Here is a 17589-nt window from a genome sequence, read left to right as displayed (position 1 = left end):
ACAAGGTGGCAGCACTCGTTGCAACGAATCTATTGACATAGTACAGCAAATAGTTGTGTGCGAGGTGCAGACTTTTATAAACTCGGAAAAACTACTCTCATAATGACAGCTACTGGTGTTGATGCATCACGTGATTTTTTACGTGCTGCACAGCGGGGTGATTTAGATAAATTAAAAGAGCTATCATACCGATGCGAAATCCAAGACTGGACTGTTTATCGTCACGGTAGTAGCGGCGATACGGCGCTACACGTAGCGGCGCGAGAGGGCCATTTGGAAATTGCCAAGTACTTGTGCAACGACTGGTCATATCCGGCATTCAAAGTTGATGTTACTAATAAAGATATGAAACGACCACTCCACGATGCATCTCAGTTTGCACACTGTGATATTGTTGAATTTTTAATTGGCCAAGGTTTGTATTGTTTGTCTCTCCAGAGTGAATAAGTGGATTACAACTAAGATAATCACAACAGAACATTATTAATTAAAACCTTCCCCTCGCCTTTCGAAACTTTACCTTCACCTCATATAAATTTAATGTAGTTATTCCAAACACCGTGAAATGACACATAGGAAACTCAATTTATTCACTGAATAACTCAGATGAAAATAATTTCCACCATTCATCTGGTTGACGTTGGTTATTCGATTTTGAAATGCACTTTTGAACCAAGTTAAATGCCTTATATCAATGATGGTGTTTCTCATTCAGAAATGGCGATTGATGTGCTATAATGCTTCTTACCATTTGATATTGATAATGAAGTTCGTTTTAGGAGCGGAAGTGGATGCACTAAAACGCGCCGATTGGACGCCTCTAATGTTGGCATGCACTAAGGGCGGTCCGGAAGCTGAAATAAGTGTCAATGCATTGTTAAAAGCAGGAGCTAATCCAATAATGAGGAACAAGGATGGATGGACACCGTTATTATTAGCCTGCCGCTCTGGTGATGTGGTCATCATAAAAACATTACTACAGTTACCATCAGTTGTGGCCACAACGGCCAGTAATAACGGTCGAACTGCTTTGCATATCGCTGGTAAAGTTTTAATCATCACTTTGTCAAGATAATGTATTCCCGGGGACTTGATGAAAAATCCATTAATGCATTTAGCTTTCCACGGATGTGTCGACGCACTCAGGGTTCTGCTGAGTGCTGAGCCTCGACTGATCGGTATTTGCGATTCCTCTGGTTCAACACCACTCCACGAGTCCGTTAAGTCTCAGCGATTTCCGGCATTTCAGTATTTAATCAATTTTGGAGCGGATATTCAAAGAATTGACGCCGTTGGACAGACGATTTTGCACGTTGCTGCGACAGTCGGTAATTGCGCAGTTGTTCAATACATTATTGAGAATAAAGTAATTGATTTTCGATGGCGTGATAATTATGGAGCTACTCCATTGACTTGCGCTCAGAGAAGTAGAATGGATTGTGTAGTGGGTTTGTTACGGAAATGTGAAGAACACAGTATCTGATATGAAATAAATATTTTTTAATAGCCATTTTGAAGATTGGTACACATTTATTTATTCCATCTGGTCTAACGATATTTCCCTGCGCTTCAACAGAAACTTTTGTTTGCTGTGCCAAATTATTTCCTTTCAAATATTTCATTTCATCCTTTCATCATATAAAAGAAGACTTAAGACGGAAGTGTTTTTTACTCAAGCATTTGCATTTTGTAATTTTTTTTTTGTTTTGTTTTTGCATACTAGTTGAATAATTAAAAAAAATATTCAGTAGTTATTTGGGCAGTTTTAGTTGTTTATTTTTTTCCTTGCTTAATTTATTTACATTCCTATTATGTCAAGACTTAAGTTAAAATCTTACACTTATGTCCTCACATCAATTGTTTTTTTTTGTAGTATGTTTTTTTCATTGTTTTCCTTAGTGTTTTCAATAAATCAGATTGGGCTATTTAAACTAGTCTCCTCTCACTTATAAGTATCTCACATTTAGTTATTACTTAATGCATCCTTAATCATTGTTTTTCTGATTTACATTACAAGTATTCAACATGTACAAAGCATTATTTACATTATATACAAAAATTCATTTCTTTTCTCTCCGTATTTTCCTACGTTTATCTTTCTTCTTCTCTTTCGAAATAAATCCTTCGAAGAATAACGAGGGTAAGTAACTACAATAATTATAACATAAAAGAAAACGTAGTAACGTTTTGCTCTCACTTGCTCCCACACTTACTTTCATACCTTCAATCAACTTCTTCCTTTCATTCACGGTTTTCCTCAATTTGAGAGACAAGAAAGATTCTCCTTTTGTTTCATTTTAAAAAGTCTCACTATATCAGGCTCATTATTCTTTTCCCACACGATTATTCGAGCCCAGTTGTCATTTTGTGGCAAGGAATCGCGGAATGTGATACATTATTATTTTTCATCGTTTTGACTACTTTTTTATTCGATTTTTGCGTGCACATAGTTTTTAAGAAATTGTGTTCCCTTTACAACATTGCTGTTCAATATATTGAGTTTGCTCTCCGATTGTCATAAAATTAGCAAACATTTACAATTTACAATTTTCTCGTCCAAATAGTTACTCCCATGTGTGTGCTTTTGTCTCAGGTCAAAGTACTAGAAGATTTTATGTCTACAACGGTCATCATTTAAATTTATTGCAGAGATATTTGTAGATTGGGAGTGGAATATTAACGATTTGGGAGTAAACGGAGAACATTGATACACTTAACACGGCCGTAACTCGATTGTGGTTATTAACTATTATAAATTGTCTAGGATGATTAAATTCACCCGAGCTTGCGGGAGATTGCCATTAATGCGGTATTTATTCCTTCCCTCTTGTTGAGTTTTTCTTTTTAAATTTTTTTTTTTACAAAAAATCCGATCAATGAGCGGAAAATAAATAGTGATGAAATAATTATTAATTTTAATGCGTATTTATGTTCAAATTGACTGTATGCCCGAAAGAAAAAACTTAGTCTCGTACTAGCATTGATTAATTCATTTTTACAATAGTAAATAAGTGGTTTTCGACCTAGTCGAAAATAGTAACCAGTACGAGAGAAAATAATTCACAGTAATAAAAGAAAAGAAAAATTGCGATATATGAAAAATAAATAGGGCACGAAATTTCTATTTTCTTTTAATTTAGTAAATCGACTATTTAAGACGCGAATAAGATATTTTATCTATATTTCAAAAATATAGTTAAAAAAACAGTGACTAAGTTTCGCCTCTGCCGTATCAATGAAAAATAATACGGCACTCGGAAAAATCGCACTATCTAATTACGAATATAATTTTCTGTTTTTAATCACCTCTGTTCCCTGGCGTTCATCCATTATTCCTTCGCACATGTCCCTTTTCCCCCCTCTCTCCTCCACGTTAGTACAACGTTATTGTATATAATACATATACATATCATTCTAGATATATTTATAAAAATAACATTTCGGGATGAAAAACGCAACGTACCAAAAATTTAATGTACAATTGATACTGGGAAACATCTGGAGGAAATTAATCTGACAATGATTATGACAATGGCAGTTGTGATTGACTCTTGCATTCGAACAAACCTAAACAAAAACATGAGGAAAAACGAGAGATAAATTTTTGGGAAATTTCATTTCCCAATCACGACTAGCCAAATGAGAATAGTTATATCGATTAAATATAAAATTGCGCGTCAATTCAATTTTCAATCGCTTTATCGACTGAATAACTGATTTTCCACACTTGTATCGTTAGTTTAATAAACGATATGTATGTCCAACTGTCATTTCAGTTTTCATCAGAGAAATCAAATAAAAAGATATGCGTAAATAACGTAAAAATGTGAATTTAGAGTCAACAAAGCCGCAATGGTCTCCCCCATCCAGTCTCAAATACGTTGTTTTCAAATTCCCGTAGATTTCGGCCCGCGAAAAAAAAAAACAAATTGAAATAAAGAAAAGAAGAAGAAACACTAGTGACTTTAATAAGACCATTGAAACAGTGAAAAGGAAAATAAATCGCTTCACCTAGAACGGCGATTATTATTGAGCTGTGGACGCCAATGAATTAATGAAAGGCGATTTTTAAAGTTCATAATATTTAACACTCGCTGTAGGACGGTGGGGGAACTCCACGGCCAGTGTACATGTCCGTCTGCGGCTGCAGATGACAGACAACGGTGTGTCCATCGAGAACAGCAACTGTTCTCGTATGATCCTGCTGTGGCATACCAAAATTACCTGGTGTACGATTCATCTCACCAAGCTCATACTTAGCCTGCTGCCTTCTCAACTTCTCCCAACAGGCATTCAGCGTCCTCTCCTGGGCTGGACTGTACTGCGATGGATCGTGCTGGAGTGCATTACGATCAACTGACTGTCCATAATGTATCAGTCGATCGTTGGCCGGTGAATATGGTATCAAAGGTCTATGGTCTCCATAACTGCGCGAAGACTGTCTACTCATATCGCTCTGCCTTCTACCATCCTCATCCGACATATCTGACACCTGAATTTCACCAACACCAACACCAATTCCACTTCCACCGCGTTCAATTTCCTCATACACCGGATCATCCTCCCCAACCAGACCCCTCAAATGTCCTTGATGATAACCACCCACTCTACCCCCATCCCGTATCTCTGTGTATGTATGATTGTACGGGGATGCAGCACGACGACCCGATGGTCTATTAACGCTAGTTATTTCCAAACTGTCGTTCAACTGACGCCTGTCCGCTCTGTGTGTTCTACCGGCATGACCGAGGGTCATTGTGTTGTGGGTACGAGGTGACTCCTCCTGCTCTGAACCACCGTGGCCTGAATCACGGGAGTACGACTTAAAAGAAATGTTCTGCAAGAAAAATTGTCGCATTTGTAAATCCATACACAACTACTAATTTTCTCATTTTTTATGATTTTTCTTACATCATTAAATTCCACAGTTAACGTAGAACATTCGTTAAAAAATTATAATCAATTTCTATGCACGGTTGACTACCGTTATAGTCGCGTGCATCGGGCTATAGGAGAAGTGAATTCGGAGAATTCGAATATATTCAACTACCTTCACCACGCACTTGCTATCACCGCAAATTGATTTTTTTCATAGCAAATACCAATATGAAAGAAAATGACTTTTCGGTTTTATGTTGTCCGAAATTATTTTTTTTTTTTAATAATATAATCTTCTACGAAGTTCAATGGAAATTTTACAAAAGGGTCTAACGAATGCGGTCGGTTTTTCTATGGAATTGTTCATACATGACATACTTCAACACCAATAGCATTTTCTCCATAACAAGGACTGATGTATAATCGAGTCCTTCAATTTTTTACTACTTCGATGTTTCGCATTACGAGCTTGTCTACAGAAATTCTAATTCTCACATTCTAATTACACGATATGCATATTAAATACTAACGAAAGTGTACCATTGCACAACATTGTTTAATTTGTCGTGAATAATGTAAGAGGAATAATTGAAAAGTATAATTCAAGAAAAAGATAATTCTCCAATCCGAGTGGTATTTCTATGGATTCTGTATTCTTCTCGAATTACACCAACTTGAATTATACATTTTGTATTACGTATAATAAATTAAACATTCACAAGTTTAATTTATACATTGTATAATTGGAACGGTACGTGATAATTTAATATCATTTAATATTCATATTTCATAAGTTGAATGGGAGGGGAATAATATCTGCAGACAAGTTTTCAAAATGCGGACATGTGGTGAGTCCATCTTGTGTGATACATCATTTCGTCGAGAAAATGTTGTGCTAGTGTTGGAGTACTCAAATTTTCTCTTTCCGTAACTGTTATCTGTTATTCAAGGTTATTCTTGTCAAATTCAAGTGAGAAAAGTAAGTGCGAAAAAGTGCACCAAAAAGCACCACCACAAAATGTTGTTAGTAAGAGAAAAGTAGAGTCTGTTTCAGTTCCACTAGATTGTTTCAGTTTTTTCAATGATTTAGTTACCTTCCACATGAGGTTTTTGTTAATAGGGCCCCAAGTGGCAGTAGCTGATTTTGGTAAATTATTGGTGGATGGAAAGAAGCCGTGACGAGAGTGTGGAAGGGTGGCCACTGCGTGTGCATCGGTCGTTGCTGTCTCTCGGGGCTCGTTCGCCACCGGAATTGGTTGTCTGTCGATGCTGCTTTGCCATCCACGTCCAGACATCAAGTACTGTAAAGCAAGGTATTCTGCCATTCTTATTGGCTGCGAAATATCGTCTCATTCTCAGTCACTCGTCAATTAAAGACTCAGTACTTTTCTACAGGTTTATGTCACTGTCAAATACGTCAGACACGTCTGAAGAGTCTGGTATTGTTAAATCGTCAGAAAGTGACGGCGTGCGTTATTAGTGAGTATCAAAGCCAAGTGTTAGAAGCTAATTATCATCTAATTACACGAGGAAACGAGCAAAAAAAAGTAATTGGAGTTGAAATCCATTTTTTTTGTATATCTTATCTACGAATCTTTCGAGAAATGTATTCTTCTACGTTAATTCCAGAAAAGTTGTTACTCTCCATATTTACAATTTCGCAGACAGATCACCAATTGCACGACACTTGTCGTATTCTCTGTTGCACACGGTGAGAACAAAGTAACCGTTAACCGCGTACACCAAACCCCCCACAGGGGCTACGGAAGAACCACCATTTGTTAGTTACTTAACTAGAGGTCTTTCTCAACAATTTTTACCAATTTTAAACTTCGAGATGGTAAGATGACTATGATACATGTACTGCTCTATTTTCTATATGATCTATTTACAAAAAAAAATAATGCCTCGTTAGTTGAGTGCTGAGTTAAATGTACAGAAGTTGAAAAAGAATAGAATGTGCTATAACTGAGATTAAATAAATCATAATGGTCATGCATGAGCTAAGGAGCTGAGCGTATTTCTCCAGATAGACACATACGGTCTTTTTCGATATCTTCTCCTGTTTCAATGGTAGATAATGAAGCATAAAACTTTAAGGAGTTTACATTGTGAAATGATAAAAAAAAATAGACCTTCAAGAGTATGGGTATGGGTTACTTGGCGACAGTGAAGCGGTAAATGAGACCTCGAACGGATATTCCATATTGGTTTGGTGTATAAGCGGTTTTTTATTGGATACCTTGTTGGCCGTGATGCCTATTGTGGTTGCTAGGTGCCATCATGTGCATCTGGTGTGAGCCATTCGGCGATCTCAGTGACAAATTGTTCAGGTTCACATTTATCGAAAGATTCGTATTACTAGCTGATGTTGTCAGGTTGTTGTGATTGTTTGATGGTGTACCCACATTGGATGCTGCATGGGGTGATAATCCAGAGCTATCTGTCGTTGGCGCTGATGGATTAGAGGATGTATTGTGAGATGGAAAGTCTTTTCCACCGTTAACACCAGCTGGTCCACCACTTGTTCCTGTTGAACCTCCAGAGCTGCCCGTTACTGTCTTAGAGCAGCGAAGACACTTGGGTAACCACGAGTGCCTCCTTATGAATTTTCTGTATTCCTTTCTCACCTGTAAAACACAAGCCCCAAGGTGCGGGAAAGAAAACAAAATAATTAAATCGTGCAATTATTAAAAAGCCGCGCTGTGAAGGGAGAATTTATCATCAAATAAATTTACGAAGCGTGACTCATTGGGACGGTTAAATTAATAACAGTAGTGATTACGTGGTCGGTAGGAATGCGTGTTGATAAGACGATTGGAAAATAACCGAGGGATGAGCTTATGCGAGGAGAATGACTAGTAGAAAATAGAGGAAATGAATAATCCTCGTTTGTGTCATGATTTATTTTCAACACACATCATAATTCCATTATTCATTATTTAGAATTTAATTATTTGAGGTCTTGAGAGTCGATTAGTTAATTTGAAGTCGATGATTGACACACTCTTTTTATTATCGAGTCGTAAATGGATGGAACAATAATGATGAATAATTAATAGTAAATTTTATAGTGGCGTGGGTGATAATCCAGTGTACTCCCTTACCTTTTCGTTTTGCACGCAATGGAATACAAATATAAATAGCCCTTGTAGGCTATTTAGTACGGTGAAGATGTATGCCATTATAACGGACTCTTGATTCAAGTACAGAAGGCCAAATGTCCAGGTCAGTCCCAGCAGGAATACTAGGACAATTGCACCGCGCAGCCATGCCCTATATTGTCAAGTGAGAGAGTTCATGAATAGATTAGACTAATGTATTTTCAGGTAAATCATAATAAATAGCGCTGGGACATTAATAATTGACAGAATGACAAAGGAGCTGTAGGTACATTTTGTAACTGGTACTATTCATGTTTGTCAATTCATTCGTCATTCATTCGTGTCGCGTTGTGTCGTGATGCACGGCATTATTAATATCTCAACGCCGTATTTATAGATTATCTAATTATAGTGAAAAGAAATATTGAAGGATCATATTGAATATTGAAGTCATCGAAGATATTTCTATAAATCTAGAAACAGAGGTGAATCTAACCGAGATTTAACTCCCACGTTGAACTTGAACGAGTAAATAAATCTAATGAAGATGAAAAAAATTGAAATAGACGTGCATGTTGATGAGTGAGTTTATCTTCGTGAGCATGCAAAATGAAATTTGTTATTGTGTGATTTTGTTTTGTGGACGTTCAAAGTGATATTATAAGTACACTACTTCTACTTTCTACACTACGGTATATTAAGAGTGGATAGATAATGGATTAAGGCAGAATATAATAGGTAGTTAGGTAATATGTTATTTTTATAATATGGATAAACATTTAACGAGAAAAATGATAATAATAAAAATAGTAAATATCTTACAAGTGCGCTTGCAATTTGTTGGGAAGAGCATTTTCTTCCTTTCCACTACCAACCAACCACGCCATGCAGAGGAATGTAGAACAGTGTAGACAGAAGTGGGTAGAAGATTTAATAAAAAAATGAAACAATACAGCAACGTTAGGTGATTATCCCGGCACCATTTTTTTAATGGATTATTTTTAATATCTGAATGACTAAATATTTCTTCTCAGCAATTACTCGATTCGCATTACTGATTTCAATAATTGGCGTTGAATTTTAGGGGGAGAGTTTGAATTGATAATTTGCGTACTTCGACCAACTTCAACAACACAATTAATGCACGCACGAAATGGAAGAGCGTCGATACTCAGTGAAGTTGCATTTTGAATTTTTTAACTTTGTGCATGAGTAATGAAAATTGCAGACAGTGCTCACATAATTTGCTTCACAACATTTATTCGTCCAATTATACATCGGTGATTCGAATCGGAATTGCAATTATAATTATAGTTTATCCATACCATCACCACAATAATATAAATAATTGATAATCCATTAATTAGTTTATTTATCGAGTTCAATTATTCATCGACAACGAAAATCATTATCCCTAATATATGCGCCAATAACTACAGTTATCAATCTATTGGCAAAATGAGTATTAATTTCCTTTTCCGCGATAAACAATCATACGATTATACGACTATACGATTGCAAATTGAATTCATATCGAGAATTCTTTGTTTAGCTGTGACCCTGAGGTATTGAATTTCCAATGGAATTTATTATATTCAACCGTCGAAACAATGGGAAAAAAGGCAGAAAAAAATTCAAAGCTAGCCTGGATATTCCATTTCCCGATATTCGAATGACCATCCGACCATTTAGTTTAAAAAATGTTCATCGCATTATTGTGACATTTCTAAATTCTCAAATGATTTGATGTGGAAAATACCGTCATTGGGTGGGTAATCAGAGAATGGACGCGTCATTAATGAATTCATTAATGAACCGAGTGAGCGATGGCTAACACAGCATGACTCTGACCATTATCAATTTACTAGCGTGTCGTATCATACGAAACTTGCCTTCATTCCAACAAAATTAAAATAACAAAACGACACTAAATGAATTTTCCGCAGTGGAAAAAAAACGTAATAATGCGGAATAAATGAACATGAGAGATAACACAATAGCAGCTTCTTTAACGAAGTCGAAGCCAGCGAAGCCTGTGATAATCTCAATGATAATCGATAAAGCAATACTAGTCATAATAATCTTCACCATAAACAAACTTCCCTCAACACGATTATATACTTTCTTTGCTGGGTGTAACACAACAGCCGTATTTTCTTACATACGTCAAGTATAGCATGAACAAGTGAAGTCTTACCTTGCACTAGCTAGTCTCGAATGCTCTTTGCTCTTCATGGAGACAGTGGTGTTGGCGTGCCGACACATCATGTATATGGCCATGGATAAGAACACCAAATTAGCCTATCAAAGAATAATTGGATAAATCAATGAGACTCTCTTGGCAGCCTCACGAGCTAGTGCGACAAATTAAAAATAAATAAGAGTGTTACCAAAATAACGAGTATAACAGGGCCAACGAAACTGAAGATGAAATAGTTGTCTGCCCTCAGCCAGCAGTATCGATCAGTGCCATAGCTCAACGGATCGATGATACAGGATATGGCAACAACTAACAGCGGACCGCCATAAGCCACCAGATAGTACCACCGTAAGCGTGATTTCTCCGCTTCGAAAACTTCTATCAGCATCACATAAAGTTGAAAGCCTGTACCAAACGATAAAACATAAGATCTACATATTTACCTCAGTGCTCGATGTAAACGTTGGAAGATTATCTTTTGGACAAAGTGTTTATTCTGGCCAGTTGGCCAAGATAAATCTTACCTTCGAGAAACATCCATGCAAATGCACAAAGGAAGAAGAAGTGTAGCAATCCAGCAACTACACCACACACAATTCTCTGATCCGTCTGTCCAATTCCACAGACAAAGAGTACCTCAGCTATGAGAAGGCACACACATAGATTCTTGTGTATGGTCGTACGGTCAGACTGTAACATAATAGTCAGATATTCCATGAGAGCACCCAAATTCAGGGCAATGTAGCTTTATTAAATTTCATTCTCCTTTGGGGATTCTAATGAAAATAAAAAAAAAAGTGGCATGAGGAAAGGAAAACTAAACTTACTTTGAGCCCACGAAACAGCTGAAATGTCATGATGGCCAGCACGAGGCATACCACTGAGATGATACATCCGATATACGTGATGATTTGTAGCGCGACCTGATGGGCCATGTCCAGTTTCACAGCATGCACGTCCATCAGTACAGCAAAGTTTGTGAGATGATTGCACTCACATACTGTATGAGTCCCGTTTGTTTCACGTATGTGACAGCCCTCCCCCGACCATGAACTATAAACAGTTTTCAGTTTAATTCCGTTCTGTTTCTTACAGTTGAAAGTCCCTGTCTGATAGTACAATATTAAATCTAGGGGTAAATGCAGATTGAAATTGTAAATAACAACAAATCAAAACACGGAAAGGAATGAGAGAAAGCTGAGGATTTTACAAGAATGGATGAAAAATCTTTGCGAGAATCTCGACGAAATGTATGTAAATACGAAAAGAAAATAATAAAGCATGCCAGAAAGAGGTCAAATAATGAAGAGAAAGGATCAGATAGGATATTATGCTGCTGAAAAGGTATTTCTATGGATTTTTGAATTCCTATTTATGACAAGGCGCCCTGTCTCGAAGAGAGATATCTCGGGTATAGAATAAATGAGCTCAAGTTTCCTTTTGTGCCCAAAATCCATTATTATAAATGTCTGGATAAAGACTCTCTATATTTTCTCTCTTTTTATTTCTCATAATCTTACCTCATTACGTAATCCCAGAATACACAAGTGGGATTCGTTACATTCTCCGTGGTAAGATGCTCAAAGTAAATGCGTACGGGCTCCGAGAGTTGAATATGACGTCCTTTTCCCAGCGAAGCTGAGATGACTTTACTGTTTAGTATCCTATTGCTTATGCTACGGTGTCTAACATCTTCGTTTAATGAAACAAAGGATTCCTCTTGCTGTGGCTGAAGTATTTCTTCCAGCCGATCAAATGCCATGAATACGAGTCTCACCAGGCCCTCATCTCTGTTCTCCAACAGTGATTTTCTTGTTAATTCTACTCGATCATTCGACGCTGTCCACCTATCCCGCGTCGATTCAGATGGAAATATCTCGACTTTATTGTCGATATTTCGCGTTTCCAATACTCGTACCTCCATTACTGTGAGAGCCAATGGTTTTATTGTAATTTTAGGCGTTAAATTTTCCACGGTAATATTCATTCAGATTGATGCTAAATAGGGTGATGGGGATAGTAAAGTTATGCCACTGTGCAAATGGCGATCATTACATTGTAGAAAAAAATTTAGTGTGATTACCAATTGTAATGATCCTGTTATTAGTTATTGCAAGGATTATTATTCTGTATTTTATGAAATTGGAATCTATATGATTAACGTAACAATCTTTAATTGTAGCGTTTACTGGTAAATGGAATTGATGGTTTTGTTTGATAATCAAATTGCTGTGAAAATGCCATCAGTGAATGGCACTCACTGCAGCATTCTCGGGTTTTTTTTTTCCAATCTTTCAAAATAAAGTGGAAACTTTCTAGATATTTATCTGAAAAGCAATTTAGGTGTAGCAACTCACAAATATTTTTGCCCTCCTGAACAATGGTCTTCTGATGATGTAGCGTGCCAGCAAGGAGAAAAGCATTTTCCTCGAGACCAATGAGTAGCGAGGTTGCAACTCTCATTTGGTCCTCGTGACTTAAATCTTTCCACGATGCCATTTGCGCTTTATCCAGCAAATTGCTTCCCGTTCTAACAACACCTTGCAACAGTTCAGTGACCGTGAATTCGCTCTGGCTTGAATCACGATAAGTACTGATATCCTGGCTCATTTTTTCCGCCATATTTTTGATGATTTTTGTTGTGATCATCATGTCACCGCCATAGAATATTCTACTGTTATTGGTGACAGCAGACAAATCGTCACTGATGGTCAGAATTTTGTCTCCTGATTGGACTCTTGTCTCGAGGGAGGACAACCACACGGACCGACATTCACTGAGATCCGGTGAATCTCTGTACCAGGTGGCTGAATCCTCAGTGGCTATGCATCGCCACCTAGCCACACCGTTAGCACCACCTGGACAACTCTGCACGGCAATGTCACCTGCTCTCGTTGCATTCCAGAAGAGATTCCTTGCCATTGTTGGCTGGCAGTACAACCGAGTGTAGTCATACCATTTGCCATTTGCGTTTGGATCGGAATAGGGAATACTCGTTGACACTGCAAAAGAAATCATGTGAAAAACCACCACTTCGACAACATTCAACGTCTAATGATCTCAATGTTTCTATTAAACCCAGTGGAATTTAGTAGCGAACAAATACAGGGTAACAAGTTTATTCAGCCAACAGCTAACTTCTCGGGGAATATCTTTCAATCTAAGAGAGAGAGAGAGAGAGAGAGAGAGAGAGCGATTTTTTGTGAATACCTTTTTTGTAGTTTTTGGTGCAGTCTACAAAAAATATTCAGTGATCAATTTTACCCTATACCCCTTCGTTACTAAATTTTATCAGAAACTTTAATCAATTGAATTAGAGTCCCTTTAACCTTAAGTTGTATATTTCACGTGGAAGTGATGTTGAAATCGAATGCAAGTGGAAAAAATTTTGGAAATTATGTAATAGCAATTGGAATATAAGAAATCGTGAGAAGCAGTACGGAAGAAGCCATTACAATGTAACATCAGTGGTAGTAAATTTAATAGAGGATTCTGTACCTATGGGTCTTCTGCTGGTTTTCCACGATGCATATCCAGTCTCTGTCGTCGACTCTGTGGTCTCGGGGGTGGGTACCACAGGCGCTCCACTACCCCTCGAAGGATTCAATTCAACCTGATCCTCGTCATTCTCATCCAACGTTCTCATTGTGCTCGTTGAACTGCAAAATATTGAATATTTTATGTCAATTTAGTCTGTGTCGTCGGAAGAATGTGAAGAGTTGTGGGATAAAAATGTTGAACGCTGGAGTTTACCTGAGGGGTGTTGTCACAAGCGGGCTGAGGGTTGTTATCGGTGGCAGTTGGGATGGTGGAATCGTTGCCCTCGATGGTGGGCGGACACTTGGGCTCGATGTGCTCCATACACTCGGCTGTGAAGTTATCAGCCACGGTGGACTTGGCCTTGACGTTGTCGTCGTTGTAGCAGCTGCAAAAGACACGATTCATTTTTCTATCTGGGATATAGCCCATTCAATACATTTTCTTTTTTTTTTTCAACTTCCACTTGGCTTGTTTCACATTGAGAATAGGATTCACTATCGGCGCATTTCGAGCTCATCGTTCATGCGTACGTTTCAGTGTTTATTCTCATCATTCCTTTTATCGATTCCAAGGAGAACGTGACAATCGTTTATTTACTTACCAGACAGGCACTGATAGTGCGCCTCAAGATACTTGAGGGTATTTGGGCATGGATCCCCAAAATGCGACGTTGACGCTGCTATGCTGCAGTTCTGTTTCTCATTGCACCTGATGAGATCCAACGAGGGTAAGAAAGGAAATTAAAGTTCATTAGAAATTTTTCATCAAGTTACTTTGCTTTGTGCACATCGCCATGGATCTCTGGGGTGTGTGCTCCCTGAGAAAGCTATTCCCTGATAAATTGCTACTCCCCAAGTACAAATTCCAAAAAAATCGAATACATTCGAGATCAAGGGAGCCGCTCCTCTGTCTGACAGAATACAGGAAGTACTGGGGAATACAGGTAAATTTATTCAACTCATATCGTCGAAAAATGCGAAGAATATTTAATATGACGGAATGTGAGCGATACTGTGAAGACATTTGTCAATGTCATTGTGTTTGTGAGAATCAACAATGGTTTGTAGACGGGGATTATGATTATAATAAATTTATTTTCTCAGGCGTAAGAACGACGTTTTCCGACATCCTTTATCGTTTGAATTTTTTTGTTGAATTTCCGGTACATTTTACGGCAGCTTTCATCGTATTAAGGCTTCGAGAATTCAGCGAATTTGGCAAAGGGAAATTTAACGTAATTCGGTTATAAAGCCAAAAAATTTCCTGACTTTTCGTAACAGCATAAAATTTAAAGGAATTTATTGGGGTAGCAATTTTCCGACAATATCTTTCCAGAAAAGCATGGAGAAACTATATATTCGTGATATAATTTCATTGATCATCGAAGAAATATTTTGATCATGTCCTTCGGAATCAATTGTTCCCCAGGATTGATAAGTGCTTGTTTCTCCCAGTGGAAAAATTCAAAAAGTTTATAGGTATCTGTAATAGGCAACGTGGTGAATTTGTGCAAGGATAATACGCCATCATTTTTCGCACCCTGGAGCTTCTCGCCCAGGTCGTTCAGGAAGGCGGACCACGTATTGGCGTTCAGCCTCTCGTAAAATCTTTCGCCTGGCGCTAGACATTATCGTACTTTTTCCCCGTTTGTACTCCCTTTCAATTCTTTTTTCCCCTCTCCTCTACTTTTTTATTCCCTACCATTTCTCGTTTCTTTTCTCTTTCTTCACTCGAAGGTAAAATGGGAAATCGTGGGCTTTTATCGCGTCGATTGATTTTTATTTGTCTCTGGCTGACTCCCCTTCAGCTTCATCCTAACCCATTCCCAGTCCGGTCGTTTTCCCAATACCACATTCAGCGATACGCTCCAATGATCATGCATCCTCGGATCCACTTTAAACCGAGTCAAGAAATTTTCCACGTGTTGTTGCACGCTTGACCTATATGCAATTGACAGAAAAGCCAAGAAGTTCTTTTCCATACAGTTGTAGCAACTCGAATGAGTCACTTCGAGGGCCCTTGTCTGGTTAATGACTCCAACCCTCTTGTTTGAGGAAACAAAATCCGCTTGAAACTATCGACATTTTGGTTTTGCTTCCATTGTACTCCATTGGACGAGCTCGATGCGCCAGAAGGGGGTAGTTGGGTGGAATGCCAGAATAAAAAAATTATCGTCGTCGGGAGAAACAAAATAGAAAACCAACCTATACAATGAAACTGTGCTTCGATGTATTTTCCGGTTCCGGGACATGGGTCCTCCTCGAAAAATTGACTGTTCACATCCAGGATGCACGAGCGACGACCGTTGCACCTGCGGTGGTCACGTACAAAAATAAATAACAGAGAAAAGAAAACGAAACTATACCTCTCCCCGTCTTCTCATGTTAAATTGGTTCGTTCTAATTATTTTTTAAAGGGGTAGAAAAAAACAAGTTAGAATAAACCCATCACGGGAATTGAAATTACGGTGTACTGTTAATGCAAAGCCCATTCAAATGGTGGAGTTTTTGAGGGTGGGTTAGTTGTAATACGTGAACAACAAACGAACCAGATAGACAACGCACTGAAGGGAACAAAAAAAAAATCTGCAGCGCGAGAAGGTTGTTGTGTGCTGACAGAACAATTGGAGAATAATGAATGCACAGAGTGTTAGCAGCAGTGACAGTAATGAGACGAAGAATTAGCGACAGAAAATGTTTGCTGTTGCTTCCTTTTTTACCCTCATTTTCCATCCCCCACTTTTGCTACGATGAAGGGACAATGAAGCAGTGAGCTGAATTTATTCCAGTGAAAAGTTTGTAGTCTTGAAGAAGGGAGAATTAAGGAAGAAGGTCACAGCAACCCAGAAAAACAGTTTTATTCAACAGAAAATTCACCCGAGTTTTTTTCTTGATTGTCATTATAATGGGACCTCAGAATAGCAGTCCAGGATGAGTCTTGCTAACGAATTGGATAAAACTAATGATTAGTCGAAGTGTGCTCCCAACGTAAGACACAATTCCCAATGGTTTATTATGTTCTTTCACAATTGAGAGAAACATGCAGTGGAATTATTGTTCGTTTGTGTATAAATAATCGACGAAAAACAACTCAACTAGCTTTTCGGGGTAGAGGTAGATAGCCATGCCCGGGATAGAGAACGAACAGACACCCCTCTGGCATTTCTTCACCGTTTTGTTTTACGAATGCCATACTCCATCCACCGTTTGACTCAACGTTAACAACATCAGAAAGTTTTGATTTGTGCGGAGAAGATGTTAAATGTTGAAAAAGAACATATATTCAGGATAAAAGCGATGATATCAGATGAAGGGAGTTTGGGAAACTGGCGGTTGGACACGAGAAACTGTCGTTTGGTGCTGATGCATGTAATACCCGGTGGTATTATTCCATTAAAACCTGATAGTGACACTGGGAAAGATATTAAACTATAGTGCTCCATCAAAATACCACAGTGAAATGCTCGTATACACTCGCGCTTCCATTTTTGTTTCCCTCCACGGTTATAGTTGCATTTCGCGTTGAAGATATTATAACGTTCCATCCGATTTTATTGATCTCTTTCACATCCACCCGTAATCTCCATTATTATCTACCTCCCTTCGGTCGCATCAAAGACATGTCTCGAGTGTCACACCATAGGCTGACGGGGAATAAATAATTCGACGGCTAGACGTCACTGATTTTTAACGATCTCACACGTCCATTAGGTTCAGAATTTCATCTAAATCAGAATACTCAATTATTGTTAGATTTTTCTCCCATTGACGACCCGTTTTTTCACGCTTTGCCGAATTTTTCATCCCTTTCCACTGCCTCCACCTTAAACGAGTTGATTACCACAAATCCTTCAATTCCCGCACTGAA

The 17589-nt window shown here is 38.1% G+C and overlaps 2 protein-coding genes across 8 annotated transcripts in view; one reads left to right on the top strand and one right to left on the bottom strand.

Moving 5' to 3' along the window:
- Positions 1-38: 38 nt before the first annotated feature.
- Positions 39-1517, top strand: LOC105265041 (ankyrin repeat domain-containing protein 16). The gene is made up of 3 exons (XM_011302315.1): positions 39-415; positions 780-1043; positions 1119-1517. The coding sequence occupies exons 1-3, from the start codon at positions 103-105 to the stop codon at positions 1481-1483; spliced, it is 942 nt and encodes a 313-aa protein (XP_011300617.1). The 5' UTR covers positions 39-102; the 3' UTR covers positions 1484-1517.
- Positions 1518-1618: 101 nt separating this feature from the next.
- LOC105265043 (latrophilin Cirl) overlaps positions 1619-17589 on the bottom strand; it is a 114540-nt gene continuing 98569 nt past the window's right edge. For 3 of the 7 annotated variants that reach the window (XM_011302319.1, XM_011302318.1, XM_011302317.1), the window contains exons 4-17: positions 14324-14430; positions 13936-14107; positions 13681-13841; positions 12540-13184; positions 11703-12108; positions 11010-11235; positions 10707-10872; positions 10373-10587; positions 10180-10283; positions 8805-8849; positions 7986-8154; positions 7287-7508; positions 5973-6179; positions 1619-4837 (exon numbers count right to left, since the gene is read on the bottom strand). In XM_011302319.1, coding sequence (XP_011300621.1) covers positions 4085-4837; positions 5973-6179; positions 7287-7508; positions 7986-8154; positions 8805-8849; positions 10180-10283; positions 10373-10587; positions 10707-10872; positions 11010-11235; positions 11703-12108; positions 12540-13184; positions 13681-13841; positions 13936-14107; positions 14324-14430 — 3598 coding nt within the window. In that variant the 3' untranslated portion in view covers positions 1619-4084. Of the gene's footprint in view, positions 4838-5972; positions 6180-7120; positions 7509-7985; positions 8155-8804; positions 8850-10179; positions 10284-10372; positions 10588-10706; positions 10873-11009; positions 11236-11702; positions 12109-12539; positions 13185-13680; positions 13842-13935; positions 14108-14323; positions 14431-15926; positions 16034-17589 lie in introns of all 7 variants that reach the window. The other 4 variants (XM_011302320.1, XR_892040.1, XM_011302322.1 and 1 more) reach the window with 4 other exon arrangements.

Source organism: Fopius arisanus, unplaced genomic scaffold (assembly GCF_000806365.1).
Source record: "Fopius arisanus strain USDA-PBARC FA_bdor unplaced genomic scaffold, ASM80636v1 scaffold00027, whole genome shotgun sequence".
Taxonomy (NCBI): domain Eukaryota; kingdom Metazoa; phylum Arthropoda; class Insecta; order Hymenoptera; family Braconidae; genus Fopius; species Fopius arisanus.
Note: the sequence above shows the minus strand (reverse complement) of the source record. Positions and strands in the feature narration are given on the sequence as shown.

What these genes read in the sequence shown, in the direction of transcription:
- LOC105265041 (XM_011302315.1), top strand. Translation starts at nt 103, where the DNA reads ATGACAGCTACTGGTGTTGATGCATCACGTGATTTTTTACGTGCTGCA. An exon ending in TGAATTTTTAATTGGCCAAG is followed by an intron (nt 416 to 779) that starts GTTTGTATTGTT and finishes AGTTCGTTTTAG; the next exon opens with GAGCGGAAGTGGATGCACTA. An exon ending in AACTGCTTTGCATATCGCTG is followed by an intron (nt 1,044 to 1,118) that starts GTAAAGTTTTAA and finishes TAATGCATTTAG; the next exon opens with CTTTCCACGGATGTGTCGAC.